The sequence below is a fragment of the Ictalurus furcatus genome, chromosome 2 (assembly GCF_023375685.1).
Source record: "Ictalurus furcatus strain D&B chromosome 2, Billie_1.0, whole genome shotgun sequence".
Lineage (NCBI taxonomy): Eukaryota > Metazoa > Chordata > Actinopteri > Siluriformes > Ictaluridae > Ictalurus > Ictalurus furcatus.
Window position 1 is genome coordinate 4,643,017 of NC_071256.1, and position 20,444 is coordinate 4,663,460.

Genomic DNA, 20,444 nt, shown 5'->3' on the forward strand with positions numbered 1-20,444 from the left:
CTGAACCGTACAGAGAGAGGGAGAGGAAGAGAGGGAGAGAAGGAGAGAGGGATGGAGAGAGAGAGAGAGAGAGAGAGAGAGAGAGAGTGCAGCTCAAGCTCTCCAGTCCCTCAGTGATGTGCGTGCAGAGGACACAGGGTGCGAGGACACAGTGTGCACAATTTTACCACACAAAAGCCAAAAGAACACTTTTTTCCCCCCAAGGGGTGTTTGATTGACTGACAACACCAAGGACTAGAGCTTGGACTTACTTTACACAACACCAACTCCATTACTTTGTCCCAATTATAGTCAGACTGTTGCTGCCAGCCATCTTTATATACATCCATTCATCTATCCATTTTCCATAACACTTATCCGACACAGGATCATGGGGAGCCAGGAGCCTATCCCAGGGAACTCGGGGACACAAGGCCCTCATCTGGACAGGGTGCCAACCCAACACAAGGCACAATCACACACTACGAACACTAGATACCAATCATCCTACAACTCATGTCTTCGATATGGGGAAGGAAACGGAGGAAACCCCCGAGGTACAGGGAGAACATGCAAGCTGGAGACAGGAATTGAGCCCCCCAACCCTGAAAGTGTGAAGCAAACGTGCTAATGTCCTACCCTGACTTCCTGTTTCAGTGGAAGTTACGTCAACACATCGAATAACGCTGCGCGTTTCAAGGCACTTCACAGGGACTTTAAGTTTACATTTAAAAGCATTAGTGTCAGTTTATGCATTGTATTACTCAACTGAGAGAACATTTTTTGGTCTTCAAAACAGGTTTTTGGATGAATTTAAGGAAACTATCCTATAATAGTTATCACTTTTGCATACATTTGCACACACTCAGGAGCACGAGCAGGATACGAATGTTCCAACTCCCCCCCGAATCCCAGGGAACCCGGGGCATGAGGCAAGGGACAATCAGCCTACAACACATATTTTCGGACTGGGGGAGGAAACCAGAGTACCTGGAGGAAACCCCCAAAGCATGCAGGGTGGAGGTGGGAATTGAACCCCCAACCCTGGAGGTGTGAGGCAAACGTGTTAACCACTAAGACGCACTTCACCCCTACGAATACATCCGTTCGTACCCAGCTTGATAAACGAGGCCCACTGTACATGGTGAGGATAATTCGAAAGTTATTGTTCTCTGACCAATTAGATTCGAGAATTCCACTGTGCCGTGGGATAAAAATGAATTTAGACCCATTTAGATGCGACAATGAAGTTCTAATCTTGCGAGATTGTGTTTTGTGAAAATATCAAGGTCCATAATTAGCATCTCACCCACTGTTAGCGGAAAGTATTTGTTTTTTTAGCAAAACGTAATCAGACTTTCTGAATTATGAGTTAATCAGGAAGGGATTAGTTTACTCTCTTTTAAATAAGCACCGGTATGTAGCGAGGCAGAACAGGCCACCTTCTTCTTCTTCTTCTTCTTCTTCTTCAGTGCACACTACGCAGAAGACTTTAATTCCATGGGGAAATTTGATTGATTCCAAGAAATCACTGAAGCTTGCAAAGTTGTAGATTCTTCTTGGAGCAACTTGGGGAAAAGTGCTTTTCAGAACAGCACCCTATGTCCCAATATCATATTCAGCACAAAAAAAAGAGGGGGGGGGGGGAGACACACAATTACTTTCCCCATTTTAATCAGCCTCTGGTTAAAAATCAGTATAGTAGCTTTTACAGCGCGCAACTCGGATTTAAACCCGAGCCATTTTAAATGCAGGGTATAAACTAGCGTAAAACTTTTAAAAGCACTATTACAATTCTATCACAATTAAAAGCACTACAGGCTGGAAAGACTTACGCAGTCTGTCAGAACCCTCACTAAGGGGCACTTCAGCAACCGTGTGTGTTTGCGCAGGTCGTTATTTAAGAGCATAGACTTCTGCAAGAGCTTGTCTAGATCTGATGCACTTTAATGAACTTCGTGGTAACTTTGGCGAACATTAGATGGGGTGCAATTCAACGTGACAATATTTTGTACCTGACCAGAAGCGCATGCATCAGAAGCCTTGTGAGGCTCAAAAAGTCCTTTAACATGATTACAGGTCATAACAACATATATTAACGTTTCTAAACCGGATTTATAGTTTTTAAAAAATAAATAAATAAATAAAGAAAAATCCCTATCTATAGGAATGCAATATTGCCGACCACCAAGTCTTCCTTTTGTTTCAAGGTTTGTCCTCCTCGAAGGTCTGCTGATCGTGTGCGTGCCCTGTAACAGAGGGTACGGCTCTCTCAGCTTGGCAACCAATGACGGAAAGCTTTGGCTGGAAAACACAATACCCAGTTTGTCTCATATCTATCATCATTATATTCATTAGTAGAAAGTGACTGGCTTGCATTAGAAAACAAAAACAACACCCCCTCCCCCCAGGTCTAGAAATCAAGGCGAATATTTCACCATCGTAGTCATAGATCAGATCATATCACGTTCTAGTGACACTTATTAGGCTCGTGTTCGCTTTAACAATTTAATCGTCCCTACGTGATGTTACACACATATATATATATATATATAACAGTTTGTGTAGCAGCTCCATAGTTGCAAAAATCTTGGAGTTGTCAATCAAAAATGCACCAGCCAAGCAGTAAAACAGTAGACGAGTCAATAGATCAGAATTACGTGGAGATTTTTAAGCGATTGTGGCGGACAAAAACGCTTGGGTTTTTTCAAAATTTGTTTTTTTTGGTGCGTTTTATTGATTTGTTGCAGAAAATGACTTGAATCAGCGAAATTGCACAAAATTGCGTTTCGCAGTGAGGTTTGTTGGTAAACGAGAACTTTCAGCTGTACTCTACTTTCGACGCACGTGAATCGAAGCGCGCTTCGGTTGGATGCGCGTTGTGATGACGTCACATGACGCGTCTCGGCCCAAATCTGAAATTTTGAAATATTTGCAAGCTCGTCCTCTGAAATAGTGCGGAGTACCCTTGCTTTTGCGTTCCTTTCCGCGCTCGCAAAATCCTGCAGGGACTGACCGATATATATGAATCTTGAATAATTTGCACACGCGTTTTGAACTCTCCAGTATTAACCGACATCACCTGGAAGCCCCGCCCCTTCGCCCATTCTCACATGCTTGAGAATGTTTTTGAGTACGTGGATGTGACGTAATTATTAATGCATGTTTGATCTAGCCAACATTCGACAAGTATATAGTTACCATCACTTAACTGTCGTAATAAGGGTTGCCAGCAAAACATTTCAGGCATAAACGGCACCTTCGTTTTTTGTGGAAAAGAGGAAGAAAAAAACAAAAGATTACATAGGCTTGCATCAAACTGTTTACTGTGCTATGGAATCAGCGAGAAATCCAAAATCCAGGCAGTTCCTGACTTCACAGATAATAACATTAAGCAAACCCATACTCTCCTTAAACCTGAAATGGTAGAATGTGTTTTTTTTTTTTTTTTTTTTTTTTAAATATCTGGATGATCATTCATTCACTGTGAATTTTTTTTTAATGGTAAATAGCAACAGGTGGAAAAAAAAAAAAAAAAAATCAATATCGAACAAGCCTAAAGCCTACCTACATTATATTTACTAAGCACTTTCAGTTCGGATATTTCCTTTGAGATTATCTGCTTTTGTGTCACCATTAACCCTTGTGCGTCCTTATGCACACGTTTATCTTTTTCATTTTGTTGTTTTTTTTTTTTTAAAAAAAAGAATAATAATTTTGTCTGTGTTGATGCAAACAGCATTAATTTTTAAGTGTTTATTTTTTAATTGGAATTTTAATATTTCACCCTCATTTGCTTTTCATAAATTTTAAACTAGGTACACAAAATAGTTACTCACTCAAGACCTTAAGGACAAACCGTAAGGTTTCAAAACATTGATTAAAAATAAATAAATAATAATAAAAATTAATTTCTGGAAATGTAGTATTTTCTCATGCTTTCCCTTTTTTTCTGATTCTGCTGTATTATAGAGCATATGAATAAATGATGCAGCTATAATTTTGTGTGTGTGTGTGTGTGTGTGTGTGTGTGGATATCAGAGTCGGGGTTCGTATGTGTGTGTACTGAAAATTTTGTGTGTGTGAACAGTTTGAGAGAAAGTCAATTATATTGTACTGGAAATGACAACCCTAACCCACGTATACGAGTCCTACGGAGCTTTGAAGATTTTTGCATTATGTAAAGAAACCGGCGTTTAAAGGGTTCAAATTCTGAGAATGAATGTTTGGTAATTATGACTAGAACTGATGATGGTTTTAAATTTAAAAAAAAAAAAAAAAAAAAAAAAAAAAAAAAATCACCTTTTATCAGTGAAAGTGGAAAAAAAATAAGAATATATAATATTTTTATGACAGTTTTTGGACATGGACGTTTTTGTCCTCTATGGAACCAGGTGTAACTTTTTTCTTTTAATTGACGCACAAGGGTTAATATTAAAAGAACAATACATAATTTTTTTTTAGAGTCCTCTAAAAGTCCTTTAGAGTACATATAACTGCAGTGACAATAACGGTGACAATCCCATTTGCTTTTTAAAGCATTTTAAAGACAAGCGGGGCAATAAAAATGTAAACAGAAGCCTGAAAAAAAACAAAAAAAAAAAAAAGCAACTAGACAGATTTAGTGAACGGCAGTATTGGGCCAAAGCAAACAAAGATTTAAAAACATTCCGGTGACACAGAGTTGTTACAGTAACACATTGCGATTTTAAAACTCAAATTTACAAAAACTAGGCGGCACAAACTTAAGGGGTGATTCGCGAGTACCACATTTCTCCCAAGAATGATTTACGAAATAACTTTCATATCCAGCTTCATAAATAAAACTTTACCTCAATTAAAATGGCTTGCAATAGATATAACCTAGACAACCAGCATGTCAGCATATGGGGGAAAAACAGCGAGATCCCATTGTATTCCAGGCAAACCATATTTCCTGGACAGGAAGTTCGACTGCCAGTCCTTTCAAATTAAGAAAGAAAGAGTGTATTTCCAACATGAGTCAGTCATTTTCTTTTCTAAATATAGTAGAGATGTGATTAATTTCTAAATAAGTACAGTATGAGCTGCCCTCCTCCTTTGGTATGCACTATTAAGCACAATCAGGCATCACTGAGGAGATCGTGGCAGCTGGAAGGTGGTGGAGGTTGGCGGCAGTTTAGTTTTGGTGGGAGTTTATATATGTATATATATATTTTTTTTAAACTCTGTGGTCAGAGCTCGTAGTCAAACTTGTAGTCCTGGGCCAGGTAGATCCTGCGGAAGACGAGGGCGGCGAGAGCCAGCGTGAGCAGCACGATGAGCACGGCTGAGCCCGTGTGGTTGCCGTCTTGCTGGGCTGCTGCAGGGAATGCTGGGTAAGTGGGCCGGCGTTGTGGCTGGTTCTGGTTCTGGTTCTGAGCGCGCCGCTGTCGAGGGCTCAGGGGCCGAGAGCTGGGAGTCGTAGGAGTGGAGGCGGGTTCAGACACCGACTCAGCCTGGAGGGGAAACAAGGTGGCGTGAGACACCAATATACTGTACACATGCAGGGACGAATTAAAGAACAAAAAAATAAATAAATAAAACAAACACAGTGAAAGACTTCGTAAGCAATCAGGCCAACAAAACATCTTCAATGTGCCTTGGCGTTGCTCGAGAAGTCTCCAGAACAGCAGTGTACGGGTGAACACCATTCTTCATTGGCACTTGGTTCAAAATCTCTCACAAGGGTTAAACTGGGTTGAGATCTGGTGACTGTAGTCTACTGGTCCTGTTTAAATCCATTCCACAAAATAGCAGAAATATTAGAAACCGTCCAATATAACGTGACAATATTCTAGCGCCTCGTTCCTCTAATCCCACTTTCATTATAAGGTAATGCACAATGTAAGGTTCATTTTCAGAATCAGACTAGGAGGATTTGAGAAAGTCTTCACCTACCAATTTGCTATATTATATATATATATATATATATATATATATAAAAAATGTGAAAAGATGGCGACTTTTTCATTCTCTCGTTAAGCAGATAATCAGAAAGCGCCATGTTATTTAGGGAAAGTTGTTGATCCACATCAAGCTACAAGACATCATGCACGTGAACAAAAGGCATGTTAACAAAAGTAGGGCGAGTCGTTTACATACGAAACAGCCACCAGACACCAATAAGCAGGAAATCGGTGCCCGTTGGGTTTATATACGACTGCCAGAAATGACAAAGCTATTTGATTTCCCTTTGAGCGCGCTGTTAAGAACAGTGCCGTGTCTTGCTGACCTCACACAGACAGAGAATACGGTGTATTAAACACCCCATTAACCCAGAAGGCCTTCAGGTTTAATTTAGCTGTGAAGTGCGACGCTCAGATCTGGGTGGTGAATGGATTTCACATGTGAATTACTAAACAGGGGCACGCTAGCTTGAGCTTGAACAGCTGTAAAAAAAAAAAAAAATGAAAAATGGAAACGTGGCCCGGAGCATGTCGCTAACCTCTATAAATAAACGCACTCGTTCATAGAGCCTGGTTTATACCCGGGCAGAAGTGCTTTAGTTGAAGAATGTGTTTGTGGAGTGCTGCACACCTGCATAGAAAACATCAAAGATGCAAGGTGTTTTTCCTCCATAAAAGAGCGGTGTAATTTGAAAGCTTTAGACAGGACGAGTGCGCAGGCTTTCACGTCACACAAGAGGATGATAACTGCACATGAATTGCTAAATTGGTGGATTTGTTAACAATAGATATCGTCACAAAGCAGCTGTATAGAAACCCAGATGTAGATTTAGACCTGTTAACTGTTTTCAGGAAGAACAAATAATTAGGGTGTCCACAACAACAGCTGTCCACTTTAGCCTCAGATTCTTGCTCTTGGCTGACAGGAGGAGTGGAACCTGATGTGCTCTTCTGCTTCTAAGATGCGATGTGTTGTGCTTTTTGAGATGCTTTTCTGCTCAGCACGACTGTAAAGAGTGGTTATTCGAGTTACAGAAGCCATTCTGTCAGCTCACACCAGTCAAATTTCCCCATTTCCAAAACAGACAACTAATGGTCAAGGGATGGTTTTTTTTTTTGCTTTTCTTCCCCCCACACCATTCTTTGTTAACTCTGGAGACCGCTGTATGTGAGAATCCCAAAAGATCAACAGTTTCTGAAATAACAAAACAAAACAAAACCAAAAAAAAAAAAAAAACAGCTCATATGGCACCAATAACCATGCCACGGTCAGAGTCACACTTTTCCTCGTCCTGATGTTTGAAGTGAAAATCAGCTGATGTTCTAGACCTGTACCTGGTTGATATTATACATTGTGCTGCTGGAACACGATTGGCTGATTGGAGCGGTTTCAGCTAAGAAGACCCAAACGTGCTTTCCTTCTACTCTCTACGTAAACTAACGAATCAGAGCGAGTAAGAAAATCAAAACTGATTAAAGATGGCTTTACGCTGTATGATTTTGGAAATTTCTTGCGAAAAACACTTGAAAAATGATCAGCTAGACGCCAAGGAGTGTGAGCAGTATCGCAATCCGATATAGACATCAGAAGCTTACTTAACACCATGTCTCGACATCCATCCGTGACTTTCCTCTCACCGGAGTGGTGTGGGTCCTTGGTGACCATATTTATATCGCAGAAACTCCCAGTGTTCTTCGGCTTATCACGACCGTTTGACGCATAAAACTGCAACGTTATCCGTACAAGGACAGACCAGGGACTGAATGCAGATAGCCTATCGATTACCAGCCCTCATTAAAAGACCTTCTTATACGTTTCATAACGGGTAACCGACAAGAATACCCTGAGAGACCTGTTTAATCAGCGATACAGTATGAAAGCAGAAAGGACTGAAACTAGATTATGGCATCGACTTTATGATAAAACCTCGCAAACTCTCAAAGTGATGATTTAGCTCCCTACTGAGAAATTCCTAATAAAAAAATATGAGAATAGCTCTATGAACATGGATGCATTTGAAAGCGGAGCTTATTGGGCCACGGAGTATAAACAGCTTCCAAAGCGATTAGCGTTAGTTGCCGTCATGCTTTTTAAAGCACGCGGCTTAAATGTTGCCTCCCGCTTGGATGCCTTTGATCGATCCAGACAGTCCGCCATGTGTAGCGACAGAGAGTTAGGGGTGGATGGATTCACCCCGGATCCGATCTGACTTGAAATCACGACAGGAGAGAGGAGAGGAGAAGTCAGAAAAAAGTTCTCACCATCTGCCATGACGGCCAGGAAAAAGGGAAGAGAAAAGCAGTTCTGCATTACGGCTGTTGCATACCATGGTGGTGCAACCACTAGCACCAGTGAGCAACTACACACAATGCTTCTGGGGGACTTCATGATGGATGTGCGCGTCTGTAAGTGTACTGGCGCATGAAGGGAGCGAGGACTGGCTTCTCTGACGGGATGAAGGCGTTAAAAGTCAGGCTCTTAGAGAGGCGGTAATGTCAGTGCTTATTAAATCAAGCAGTGGGGAAGGAATTAGTATTTTAGCGACGGATTTGTAATTTGTATGACTTACATGGATTTCTACACTTCGCTTCGGAAAACACGAGCGGATGAGCAAGCCGCGTCTCACAAAAGGCGGAATGAATGGAAGCGCCGTGAGAGAAACTCTGATTCACTGCGTTCGCAAATGAGAACTAATCTGTGGATTCGACAGGATCGATTGTGTGCACAATTAGAGAAACCTTCTGCAAAATCTGTGGTGTAATTGTTGTGATGCTGCATTATGCAGAAATGTCTCGCAATGACATTACTACACAATGAGTACAATAAGCCACTCTCTCCCACACACACACACACACACACACACACACACACACACACACACATACACATATATGACTGGGCAGCTGGGACGTCAGTTATGTAAAGCACTAAGAGAAACGGCTAACTTTCGCACACATGCAGCATTCTCTCCCTCATATCGTCCCTAAAGCAGCCATACCCCGTAATAGCTCTTAACGTAATGGGTCTGTGAAACTGCTGGGGGGGTCAAAAGTGAGTAAATTGACCGTAACTGTGTGGCCCCAGTGTGTGTATGTTCCTCTGCACTGAACAGGAAGTGAGACGGAAACGCTGCGGAGGATACAGTTAGACGGAGTGGAGTGGAACACAGCCAGGAGCCCAGTGCAGAATGCGTAACAGCCCCAACGTTTCTGTTGTGAGGCGCTGCGTGATAAAAGCATGCGCGATGGGCCTCAGGGGTGAGTGGGAACGAAACATGAGTGATGCGAGAGAGCTTACGCAGCCAGAATTCTGCGCCCGGAAGCTCGTTTGTGTGCCACACGTGAGATCGGATTGCGGACTGTGCGTTTTCACCCACCTGTTCGGCCGGAGCTGTAGCTTCACTGTCCAGCCCCTCTGAGATGGAGCTCGTCTCCTGTTGGGCAGTTTGGCTAACGCTCGCGGTCTCTTTACTCTCACTGGCGGTGGATGATGTGCTGGACTCAGCCTATGGAAAAACCCAAGCACAAGCCTGAAATCCGACACACCCAGCAACATTTCTCTTGCCTTTGTGTGTCTGGACATTTTTTTTTTTTGTGCGATTATATAAGAGAGTTGTGGAAAGTCAGTATCAGATCTGTAAATGTAAATGCATTGGAAATGTTGCTAGTCGGGTAACGGATCTAGCAAGAGTAGCTTAAAAATACTCGATTTGCTGCCAGATGGAGAAAACAGTACCAAGGTCAGAAGCTGGGTAAGAATGTAAAAGAAGAAAGAAAAAAAAAAAAAAGAAAGAAAAAGATGCCTCATTAAGTGCAGAGCCAGTTAATTAATGTGAATACTTTAATATGAACATTCAGGCAATTTCTGCTGCATGCTTCAGTAAATTTAGTCAAAACAAACTTCTCTGCTTTGTAAGCCGGCGGTATTTTTTCTTTTGTTGGGTTTTCAGCCTTCTTGTGAGTGTGTGTAGGACTGTGTCGTACAATTCTGCCGCAAGTAAGATGGACAGGTCTGCAGGAAAGTCTGCTCCGTTCCAGGAAAAACAACAATAGCGTATGTGCTGGTGAATGTACCTTAAAGTTGATCTGCTGTGCTAGTTGCTGAGCCTGAGGGTCCACGGGCTGGCGCTCGCTGTTGGGCGTCAGTGGCTGCAGAGCTGTACGCATCGAGCAACCGCACATCTCGCAACAGAAATCCTGAGACCTGAAAGCACAGTTCCGAGAACAGAAAACGTAGATGGATTAGTGGTTCCACCTACGACGTCCATGTTCTTTGGAAGCAAAAACGAAACAAACATTTATTTTTAAATAAATATTTATCATCATTCGTTATTTGAGGGTCACCGAGATCACCACATCTTCTGTTTTCGTCCGCATGCCCAAGTTCTTACAGCTCCGCCAAACTATTTATACCGGATTTGTTTCAAATTTCATGACAGGTGGGTGGAAATCTAATAACGAAAAGCTTTGAAGAAATGCGTGCAATCCACTATATACAGTATCACTGAGAGAAACGTCAGGTCAATCAGCCCAAAACCTCCAAAGTTGCTGACATGACGACCCAAAAGTTCAGGTTTCTCAAATTCTCTGGTGAGAACCTGACCCGAGAAGCAATTTCAGTGGTGAGACTGTGGTGGGGGGTGGGGGGGTCCAATCTCAAGCTCCCAACATCTTCCATCAAATCATCATGCTCTTGTTATGAGACATTATCGTTTCTATAGTAACTTACACAGGGACTTTGGAACTCTGCTTTGATTTTGTAACTCGTCATTCATTTCGTCTATAATTCAAATGACTGGAAGTGTTTCATATCCATCGGCTTGTTACATGACTCGGAGCTTTCGCTGCACTCCTAGACCAAAAAAAAAATAAAATAAAAAATACGACAAAGAACCTGAAACATAATCTTAATGGTGAATTGGAAGATTTAAGGACGATGGCTGAAAGCCAAAATGCAAAAAGTCTACGTTAGGACAGATTAGGAGAGTTAGAATGTACACACGGTTCAAACAAACGTGCGCACATTTCAACCTGGTGTTCTCTCGCCACCCGAACTCGTCCAATCTCTAGGTGTTAATTGCGTGGATTTTTTGCTGAAGACTTTAATCTTGATGTGTTAATAGCTGATCCGTCTTCATCTACTTATGTTGGTTCAAACTTTTCTTTTAACTCTAGCTCCTTCGGGAAAAAAAAAAAAAAATATATAGAAACGCTGCGTGCCCACACATGCTGGATTCAGAGGCTCTCTGATAATGACTCGAATCTCTCGAGGTTCGGTACAGATCCTTAACATATGTGCTGCACTGTAAGAAAGGGAAAAGCCGAGACGGGGGCTGAAGAGCCTTTATTAGAACGCACTCGCTGCGTGTCACGCACCGGCGTTTTATTAACCGTGAACATGCTGTGATTCAGTACTCCGAGATTGTGCTGCTGGATTTGCTTCCTGTACAAACCAATGGATGGCTGGTTCTTTATATCCTTTGAATCTTTATCTTAATGATTTGATTCTTCGCCGTATTATTGTAATACTCAATTCCTACATCGGTGATCGACGTCACCTGCCCGTCACGTGTGAAGCCAGCCAACCGCATCTTTTTACAAACTGCTTCTTAAAGGAACGTACTCTCTGCCCTCTTCCGCATACGTGAGCTCAGAGATTGGCTAGTGTTGCTGTGATTGACAGGGGAGAGAGAGTATCGACATCGCTCCCACCTACCGATTTAGCTCCCTTGGCTCGCGTAATGTTGGGATTTGAACTGGGTTTGGATTTCCCAACAATAGGGCCAATGATTTATGGCTGCACCCCTCAGGAGCAGTACAGTGTTATCTTAAAAGGAGTACACTGAACCCTTTTCCTTACCCTGAACACGTATTCAAAGTTAGTTTCTTTAGTTTAGCACTAGAGCTTCAAAGTTACAAAGAGTTCCAGTTCAAACCACTTCAGACAATATGATCTATTCCTTTAATAATGTATGATGTTCATACAATGCACTCTATGTGCTACGTGACTGTGAGAGAAGGAAACTTTGATCTGCTTTGCCCTACAACTGACATAAAGGGAATATATTCTTATGCATCAAATAAAGTCAGTCTGTAAACATCTATGCAATGGATTTCAGCACAATTCATTCGAACTGCACTACTGCTTAGGTCAACAATGAGATGTATGCTATATGCAGAGCTATTAAAACTGGGCGGGATTTTTAAACTGTTCAAATGATACGGGCATGATTTGTACATTTACACAGGGACGGGATTGAACCGTGAAAAGGCCCAGAAAATGACACGACACCCACTCATTGAGAATGCCTTTAAGCCCCGAGTAATCTGCTTCAACCCTCTTTACACATTGCCTTAATCAGTACTTCATAGTCGACCTCACGGTAGTGTCGTTTTACATATTTATTTATTTAATTGTGCTTATGTTAAATGAAGAGGGATCTTTCCCAGAGTAGTTATGATCATTCAGAAATGTGTGTTCGGTAGGACGCAACACAGACGGTTGGTGGTTGGGGGGGGGGGGGGGGGGGGCTTGGGGTTAGAGAGGGAGAACTAAATGATTTCTTACCTCTTGGCCAGGGCTTTCCTTTCTTCAGGAGTGTAATCCAGTGATCCTATAGCTCCCTCTCCTTTAGTCGGCATGAACCCTATAATCGCTATTAAAGCTGTCCGGACTGAAAAACACACACAAAGTAAAAGTCACGACACAAGGATGGAAAAACTGTCACACTGTATTAGATGAGGACATAACAGGACGGACGATTGCTCCCAGAGGACAACACGCAACGCTGCATGTGGCGTTACATAACGGCCTGTAATGCTGTGCTTTCTGTCTCAAACATGATTCTGAGAACAGCCTCGTGTCTGGATGGGTTCAACGCTGGCTCTCAAGAATGGGGTGAAGCAAAGCCAAGGGGTTCTGGGATTTGATTAGCGAATTTTTTTTACCACAGCGATCTACCAATGATTACAAGGTTTTATTTATTAATGAAAGGCACATCATGCATTTGAACCTTTTATGGTTACATTTAACGTTAAGGAACGTCAGTGAGACAAGCTATTGTTGCTGTTTAGTGTTCAGAAGCTATTCAGGTTTTTTTTTTTTGGATAGACTGATGGCATGTGTGTTTGAAATCAAATGATCAATATAAGAAGAAAGTTTAGAATTCTGGCATTTATTTCCTGATATTTACATATGTAGATGTGTTAGACGACATAGAACGCAACACATTTTGTATCAGACCACGAAATTTGTAGGTGGAACACGTGACTGACAGGCATTTCCTGTTGCCCAGGTGTGTCCTGTTAGATTGACTGTTTAAACGATAAATAGCTCTGAACATCTACTCTTGGTTTTCAGCTTTCAGATTCCCCTGTGAAGACTGCACTTATTGTTAAAAAAGGATAAACCAACATGAAGATCAAAAGAGCTGTCTATGGGAGAAAAGCGAGCCATTTTGAAGCTGGGAAAAGGAGGAAAATCAGTCACTTGATGTACTGAAGCCGTACGTCGATGGAATTTTGTTGGCGGCGCCTCTACTGCCTTCTATGGACGTTATCACACCGGCTACACAGTCCACTGAAAACAGTTTGCATTAAATCGGGGGTCGAGAACCTATGGCTCTTTCAGTGGCTCAGCGGCAGGAAAAACAATAGGAATCACGAAAGCTAGTGTGTCAATTAAAATGACATATGGTCAAATATTACATAATTCATAATCGATGCCCGTTTGTCATGTAAACAACAACAACCTGTTGCACAACAAGCTCAAATTTCACTGGACAATATGGAGCAGAGCAGTAATTTCCTGGTCTAATTCATAAATCATCTGAAAACTACACAGCCGGTCTGTTTTCATTTTTTTTTTTAAACAAAGTTGAAATAGCTAAAAGAAAAAAAAAAAAAAAAAAAAAAAAAAAAAAAAAAAGACGACGAGTATCGTTCTTTCCAGTCCGAACGGACAGATGATTTTGTATACTTGGAAGTCACATTAATGGTAAATAGTGTTCAACCTACTTACTTACTGCATCGTGTATTGATTTACCATTTGATGAAACGATCGTAATTGATTTAAATGACGTCCAAGTGCCACCTACAGGCCTATTAGGTGAAGTGCAGGCTCTTAGGTCAAGAACAAGCAAAATGTCAAATGGCCTTTATTACATTAAAACTTTTGATAATTATGCAATAATAGTACAAGATAATAACTAGAACAATATTATCTGGCTCGTTAAAGTAAAAAAAAAAAAAACAACAAAAAAAACAACTTTTTGTTTTGGCTTTTATGGCTCTGCCAGCTGAAAAGGTTCTCGACCTCTGCGTTAAATGACTGAACAGAACGGTACTTCAGAGAGATAAATGCTTCCCATGTAGCCTTAGAGCAATACGGCCTCCTAAGAGAAAACCTCACCATATCAATGTTTGTCTGTTCAAAAATGTTTAAGAACCACTGAGCTACAACACCTTTAGTGCTGAAAGTGAAGCTACTCTGGGTGATGAGATGATTGGAGTTAGATAAGGGGGGGAAAAAAACAAAACAAAAAAACACTAACGGCTCGTCACTGGAGGCAGTACTGCAACTGCTTCCTTCAGCTGGAACCCTGTAGAAATCCACACTGGTGATTCAGTATGAAAGAACTGACAAAAGTTATCTGGGAAATGTGCAAATGTTCAGGCACCCATGGTCAAAGTATTTTTTTTATATATATATAAATTTTTCTACAAAGACTAATTGCACTTTATATTTGACGAACTTAAAATAGTAAGGGGGCGGGAACATGTGAAATTGTGGCCTGTGCAAAAGTTTGGACGCCTTAATAAGTTAGTACTTAGTAACACCCCTTTGACAGCTTGATAATGCTTTATTGTAGCCAGCTACGAGTCTTTATTCATTATTCCTGTTCAATTTTCACCCTCTCTGCCTTACTCTTAGGTGATATCCTGATAATTCTACCCGAGGCGAATCTCCTTCCTCGTCTCTACTCGCAGCTCCGGGACGCATTGATGCAAAGATATAAAGGAAATCGAATGAGTCGTGTCGAAAAAAAACAAGACGACAACTACATAAAGCGAGCGATACGGACAAAGCTAGTTGATGCCGAGTCTGTTACGCGAACAGACGATGCAGACAGACAGATCCTTCGAACGTAATGCAATTAAAAATTTGCTTCACAAGGCCTTTAATCTAGTTCAGAGCTACACATTCTCCACAAATAAATCCGCACTTAATAACCTCGAATAAACTGCGTGGATCCTGAAGGCTCATGTCAGCACGATTTACAAAAAAAAAAAAACAACTTTAAAAAGGTACAAAGACGACTTTAAGGCTTCAGTGTATGCGAGTTGATCAATCGTTGCGATTTTAATGCTTAGTTCCATATCCACTGCAGTTTATTCCTCCATTTTCTAGTATATGTTTTCTCTTTTAAACAGGGCTTGTCTGGGGTGAAGAACTGTTTTTTTTCCCCCCGGACAGATCGGAGCATTTTGAGTAGCAATATGAGGCCTTATCATCTGAAGATATTTTCTCCCTAATTTAGTCTTCGCCAAACCACCCCCCCCCCCCCCACTGGATTTGAACTCGCAACCTCCTGATAATAGGGTGAATGCTGTTTTTGATTGAATTCCGGTGCCCATTTCAGGAAAACAGTTTAAATCAGGATGTTTTAATAGCTGAAACAGTATCTATGCCCAGTTTAAACAACCCTCTACATCACCCCGATTCTTTATTTCAATTTTTGTTTTCAATTAGGGGCGAACGGAAAGGAAAGCGTGCTGATAGAACAATCTGGAAGACGCCAGTGCCACAAGGACATTAGCGTAACGACTTCATTTACATTCAAATGAACCCTTTAATCCCTCATTTGCTCCGCGTACCCACTGGGCACGGAGGACTGGTGCTTTGTTTAATGAAGTGTGTTTTGTGTGTATGGTTCATGGGCTCTGTGGTACCCACTGCTCCAGGATGGTTGCCAGGTCTCCGGGTGATGCCCAGATATGCTCAGGCAGATCTTCTTCCCGACTTCAAACCTCCCGTTGGGCTGCGGAAAGAGGATTTTGGCACTGATTAAAATAATTAAGGATTAGGAATATGTGGCAGTATGAGCATAAGCTGGAAAGATAACGTGATGGGGGGGAAATGATGCATATTGATTGCTGAAGATGAAGAGGAGAAGGAAAAACAGTGTGGGAGAGGTTCAGGACGACGAGCAGCACATCCTATGACAACCGTCTACATTTCAAGCGAGGGAATAATAAATCAGCAAGCATTTTTACGCGCTCATAAACAAGCCCCAACGTTTCAGCAGTCAGCTTTACATCTGCCACTGTATCGGGCTGTCAGTTAGAGCCTTTGATCGAGTCCTTTCTTTTGCCGCTAACTCCGTCTATTGCTCCAGAGAGAACAAAAAACTGAGATGGAGAGATGAGATGAGAGCTCAAAGAGAAAGTTGCGCTTTTTAAATAAAAAAAAATACAAAAATGCGTGAGGAGAATTTAGAAACTTGCATTAAGTTATTGAAAGCTCATATCTAACTAACAGCACTAGTAGTTTCCTAATATGAACATCCAGCTGGATCGGATGGGATTCATTTTCTGACTTTTTGGTAGCCACAACTATAGTTTTTCCTGGTTGTGTCCTCTGCGAAAGCGACTGAGGAGGGTCCGTGGTCGTTCTACAGTATAGGAGCGCCCTCTAGAGGCGAAAAAAAACCATCACTGACAAATTTTGTTGTGTTATTTTAAGTGTTTTTTTTAAAATTCATTTTGGAGGTCTCTATTTTTATTTGTTATTTGGAGTGTTACTTATTTTGTTCAGTTTGGATATACGGGGCACTCCACTAATATTGGCACGCTCGATAAATATGAGGAAAGAAGGCTGTGAAAAATTGTCTTTATTGTTGAACCTTTTGATCTTTTGTTTAAAAAAAAAATCCACAAAAATACTCTGCTCTCATGGATATCAAACAATTGCAAACACAACACAGGTTTATAAAAATTTATATATATATATATATATATATATATATATATATATATATATATATATATATATATATATATATATCTTCGTTAAATATGTGTGCACAATTATTGTCACCCTTTTAGTCAATACTCTGTGCCTTACTCCCTTTACCAAGATAACAGCTCTGAGTCTTCTCCTATAATGCCTGATGAGGCTGGAGAATACATGGCGAGGGATCTGAGATTGTTCCTCCATACAGAATCTCTCCAGATCCTTCACATTTCCAGGTCCACGCTGGTGGACTCTCCTCTTCAGTTCACCCCACAGGTTTTCTATGGGGTTCAGGTCAGGGGACTGGGATGGCTATGGCAGGAGCTTGATTTTGTGGTCAGTAAACCATTTTTGTGTTGATTTTGATGCATGTTTTGGATCATCATCCTGCTGGAAGATCCAACCACGGCCCATTTGAAGCTTTCTGGCAGAGGCAGTCAGGTTTTCATTTAATATCTGTTGATATTTGATAGAGTCCATGATGCCATGTATCCTAACAAAATATCCAGGTCCTCTGGCAGAAAAACAGCCCAAAACATTAAAGATCCACCTCCATATTTAACTGTGGACATGAGGTACTTTTCCATATGGCTACCTCTCTGTGTGCGCCAAAACCACATCTGCTGTTTATTGCCAAAAATTTCTATTTTGGTTTCATAGAACCCGATCCCATTTGAAGTTCCAGTAGTGTCTGGCAAACTGAAGACGCTCGAGTTTTTTTTGGATGACAGTAGAGGCTTTTTTCTTGAAACCCTTCCGAACAACTTGTGGTGATGGAGGTGACTTCAGATTGTAGTTTTGGAGACTTTCTGACCCCAAGACGCAACTAACTTCTGCAATTCTCCAGCTGTGATCCTTGGAGATTTTTTGGCCATTCGAACCGTCCTCTTCACAGTGCGTTGAGACGATATAGACACACGTCCAATTCCAGCTCGATTCATAACATTTCCAGTTGACTGGAACTTCTTAATTATTGCCCTGATGGTGGAAATGGGCATTTTCAATGCCTGTGCCATTTTCTTTTATCCACTTGCCATTTTGTGAATCTCAACAACCTTTTGCCGCACATCACAGCTATATTCCTTGGTCTTACCCATTATTATGAATGACTAAAGGAATTTGGCCTGTGTGTTACCTCATATTTATACCCCTGTGTAACAGGAATTCATGGCTGAACAATTTCCTGTTCCTACTCACCCAGGTATACTAAAAAAAATTCAAGATCAATGGGAATATACTTCAAATATATTTTCCTCATATCAATTCATAGGGATGCCAATAATTGTTGCACCTATATTTAACGAAGATATATTTTTTTTTGCTAAACCTGAATTGTACTTGCAATTGTTTGATATGCGGCCCGACTCGGTATCGGTAAAATCCACTACTCGGCCGACAATCTGAGTAGGTCGACTATCGCTTGACCTACACATCACTGCCCACTTTATTAGCCATCTTCCCATTTTAAGAGTTTGGTTAAAGGATTCCAGGTGAGTGAAAGGACTTACAGTGAGGAGGATGATGCTCGGTGGCTTCATTGGATACTCGGGAGGAAGAACGATGCGGCCGTGGTAGATCCCTCCGTCGAAGTCTGAATCTGGAGGCCCGCGCACTGAGAAGTGCCACTCGAAGAGGTTATCCTGAGGAGGACGTGGACACGTCACAAAACACATCACAACAGGCGTGTACCCGACATTTCGGGAAGAAATCACAACCGGGTACGCCGTTATAGGAGAAGTAATCCACGACAGGATTGGTGTGATGCAGAAAGTTGATTAGTTTCCAATAACAGCATGTTTATTCCAATAACAGCGCCTTTACCAAGCACCGTTTCGCATTCTGAGTAGAAACATGGACCAAACGGCACTGGTTTTGTCACTATTCTACCTTTGAGACAGGCTTATTGGAACAGATATGATATAAAAACCATCGTGCTGCACGGATTTGATTACGAAGCCTTAAGCGCCATTATCTGTTCATAATAAGAAGTGTTTGGCAGTCATTTTTGCTCACAATACTCCGAAGCTCAGAAGTGCTACTGCTAACAAAAGCCCTGATTGAGTTTTCCCCCCGAAGCTCACCTCCAGAGGCTGGGCGTGATAGTGCTCAGTGGGATCCCGGAGTTCAGCCGCTTCCTTCATCAGCCTCTTCACCGCTGGCAAAAAGTAATGACAAAACAGGGAGTTATCATCTCAAACAACACTTCCCAGGCACAGAGGCAGACTTCTTCCTCATAACCCTAAATCTGTTGTGGAAAAACATGCGCAGATTTACGTCTGCGCTCAGAGTTTTGACAGTTTTGCAAATTGCTCCGCTTTCAATATGCCCGCGCCGAAAAGTATTTACTGCGGCAAACTCCTGGTTTCATGCGTCTCCTTTATTTTTGTGTTTGTTTCATTTGTTCTGTTTACAACAGCAGAGCTGCATTCAGTCAAGTGGAACGCCAGACTAACGCCAGACCGTATAATCAAACACACGGCCTCGTTCATCGATCTGTATACGAACTGTGATTAATTCGTAAATCATTCATAATTTCAGGGGGGAAATAAAACTCCACGAAGTTCTGTACGGACTGATTTAGAACACGCCCTTAACGATCACAATAAAACTCCACGAAGTTCTGTACGGACTGATTTAGAATACGCCCTTAACGATCACGATAAAACTCCACGAAGTTCTGTACGGACTGATTTAGAACACGCCCTTAACGATCACAATAAAACTCCACGAAGTTCTGTACGGACTGATTTAGAATACGCCCTTAACGATCACGATAAAACTCCACGAAGTTCTGTACGGACTGATTTAGAACACGCCCTTAACGATCACAATAAAACTCCACGAAGTTCTGTACGGACTGATTTAGGAGACGCCCTTAACGATCACAATAAAACTCCACGAAGTTCTGTACGGACTGATTTAGAACACGCCCTTAACGATCACAATAAAACTCCACGAAGTTCCGTACGGACCGATTTAGGAGACGCCCTTAACGATCACAATAAAACTCCACGAAGTTCCGTACGGACCGATTTAGAACACGCCCTTAACGATCACGATAAAACTCCACGAAGTTCCGTACGGACCGATTTAGGAGACGCCCTTAACGATCACAATAAAACTCCACGAAGTTCCGTACGGACCGATTTAGGAGACGCCCTTAACGATCACAATAAAACTCCACGAAGTTCCGTACGAACCGATTTAGGAGACGCCCTTAACGATCACAATAAAACTCCACGAAGTTCCGTACGAACCGATTTAGGAGACGCCCTTAACGATCACAATAAAACTCCACGAAGTTCCGTACGAACCGATTTAGGAGACGCCCTTAACGATCACAATAAAACTCCACGAAGTTCCGTACGAACCGATTTAGGAGACGCCCTTAACGATCACAATAAAACTCCACGAAGTTCCGTACGGACCGATTTAGGAGACGCCCTTAACGATCACAATAAAACTCCACGAAGTTCCGTACGAACCGATTTAGGAGACGCCCTTAACGATCACAATAAAACTCC

At 41.7% G+C, this 20,444-nt stretch overlaps 1 protein-coding gene across 1 annotated transcript in view; it reads right to left on the bottom strand.

Annotated features, from left to right (window-relative positions):
* Positions 1-1,710: 1,710 nt before the first annotated feature.
* Positions 1,711-20,444, bottom strand: part of ube2j1 (ubiquitin-conjugating enzyme E2, J1) — a 35,406-nt gene continuing 16,672 nt past the window's right edge. Inside the window, exons 2-8 of the mRNA XM_053644111.1 lie at positions 19,002-19,075; positions 18,429-18,560; positions 15,862-15,946; positions 12,475-12,580; positions 9,981-10,110; positions 9,284-9,412; positions 1,711-5,456 (exon numbers count right to left, since the gene is read on the bottom strand). Of these exons, the coding sequence (XP_053500086.1) occupies positions 5,193-5,456; positions 9,284-9,412; positions 9,981-10,110; positions 12,475-12,580; positions 15,862-15,946; positions 18,429-18,560; positions 19,002-19,075 (920 nt within the window). The 3' untranslated portion in view covers positions 1,711-5,192. The remainder of the gene's footprint in view (positions 5,457-9,283; positions 9,413-9,980; positions 10,111-12,474; positions 12,581-15,861; positions 15,947-18,428; positions 18,561-19,001; positions 19,076-20,444) is intronic.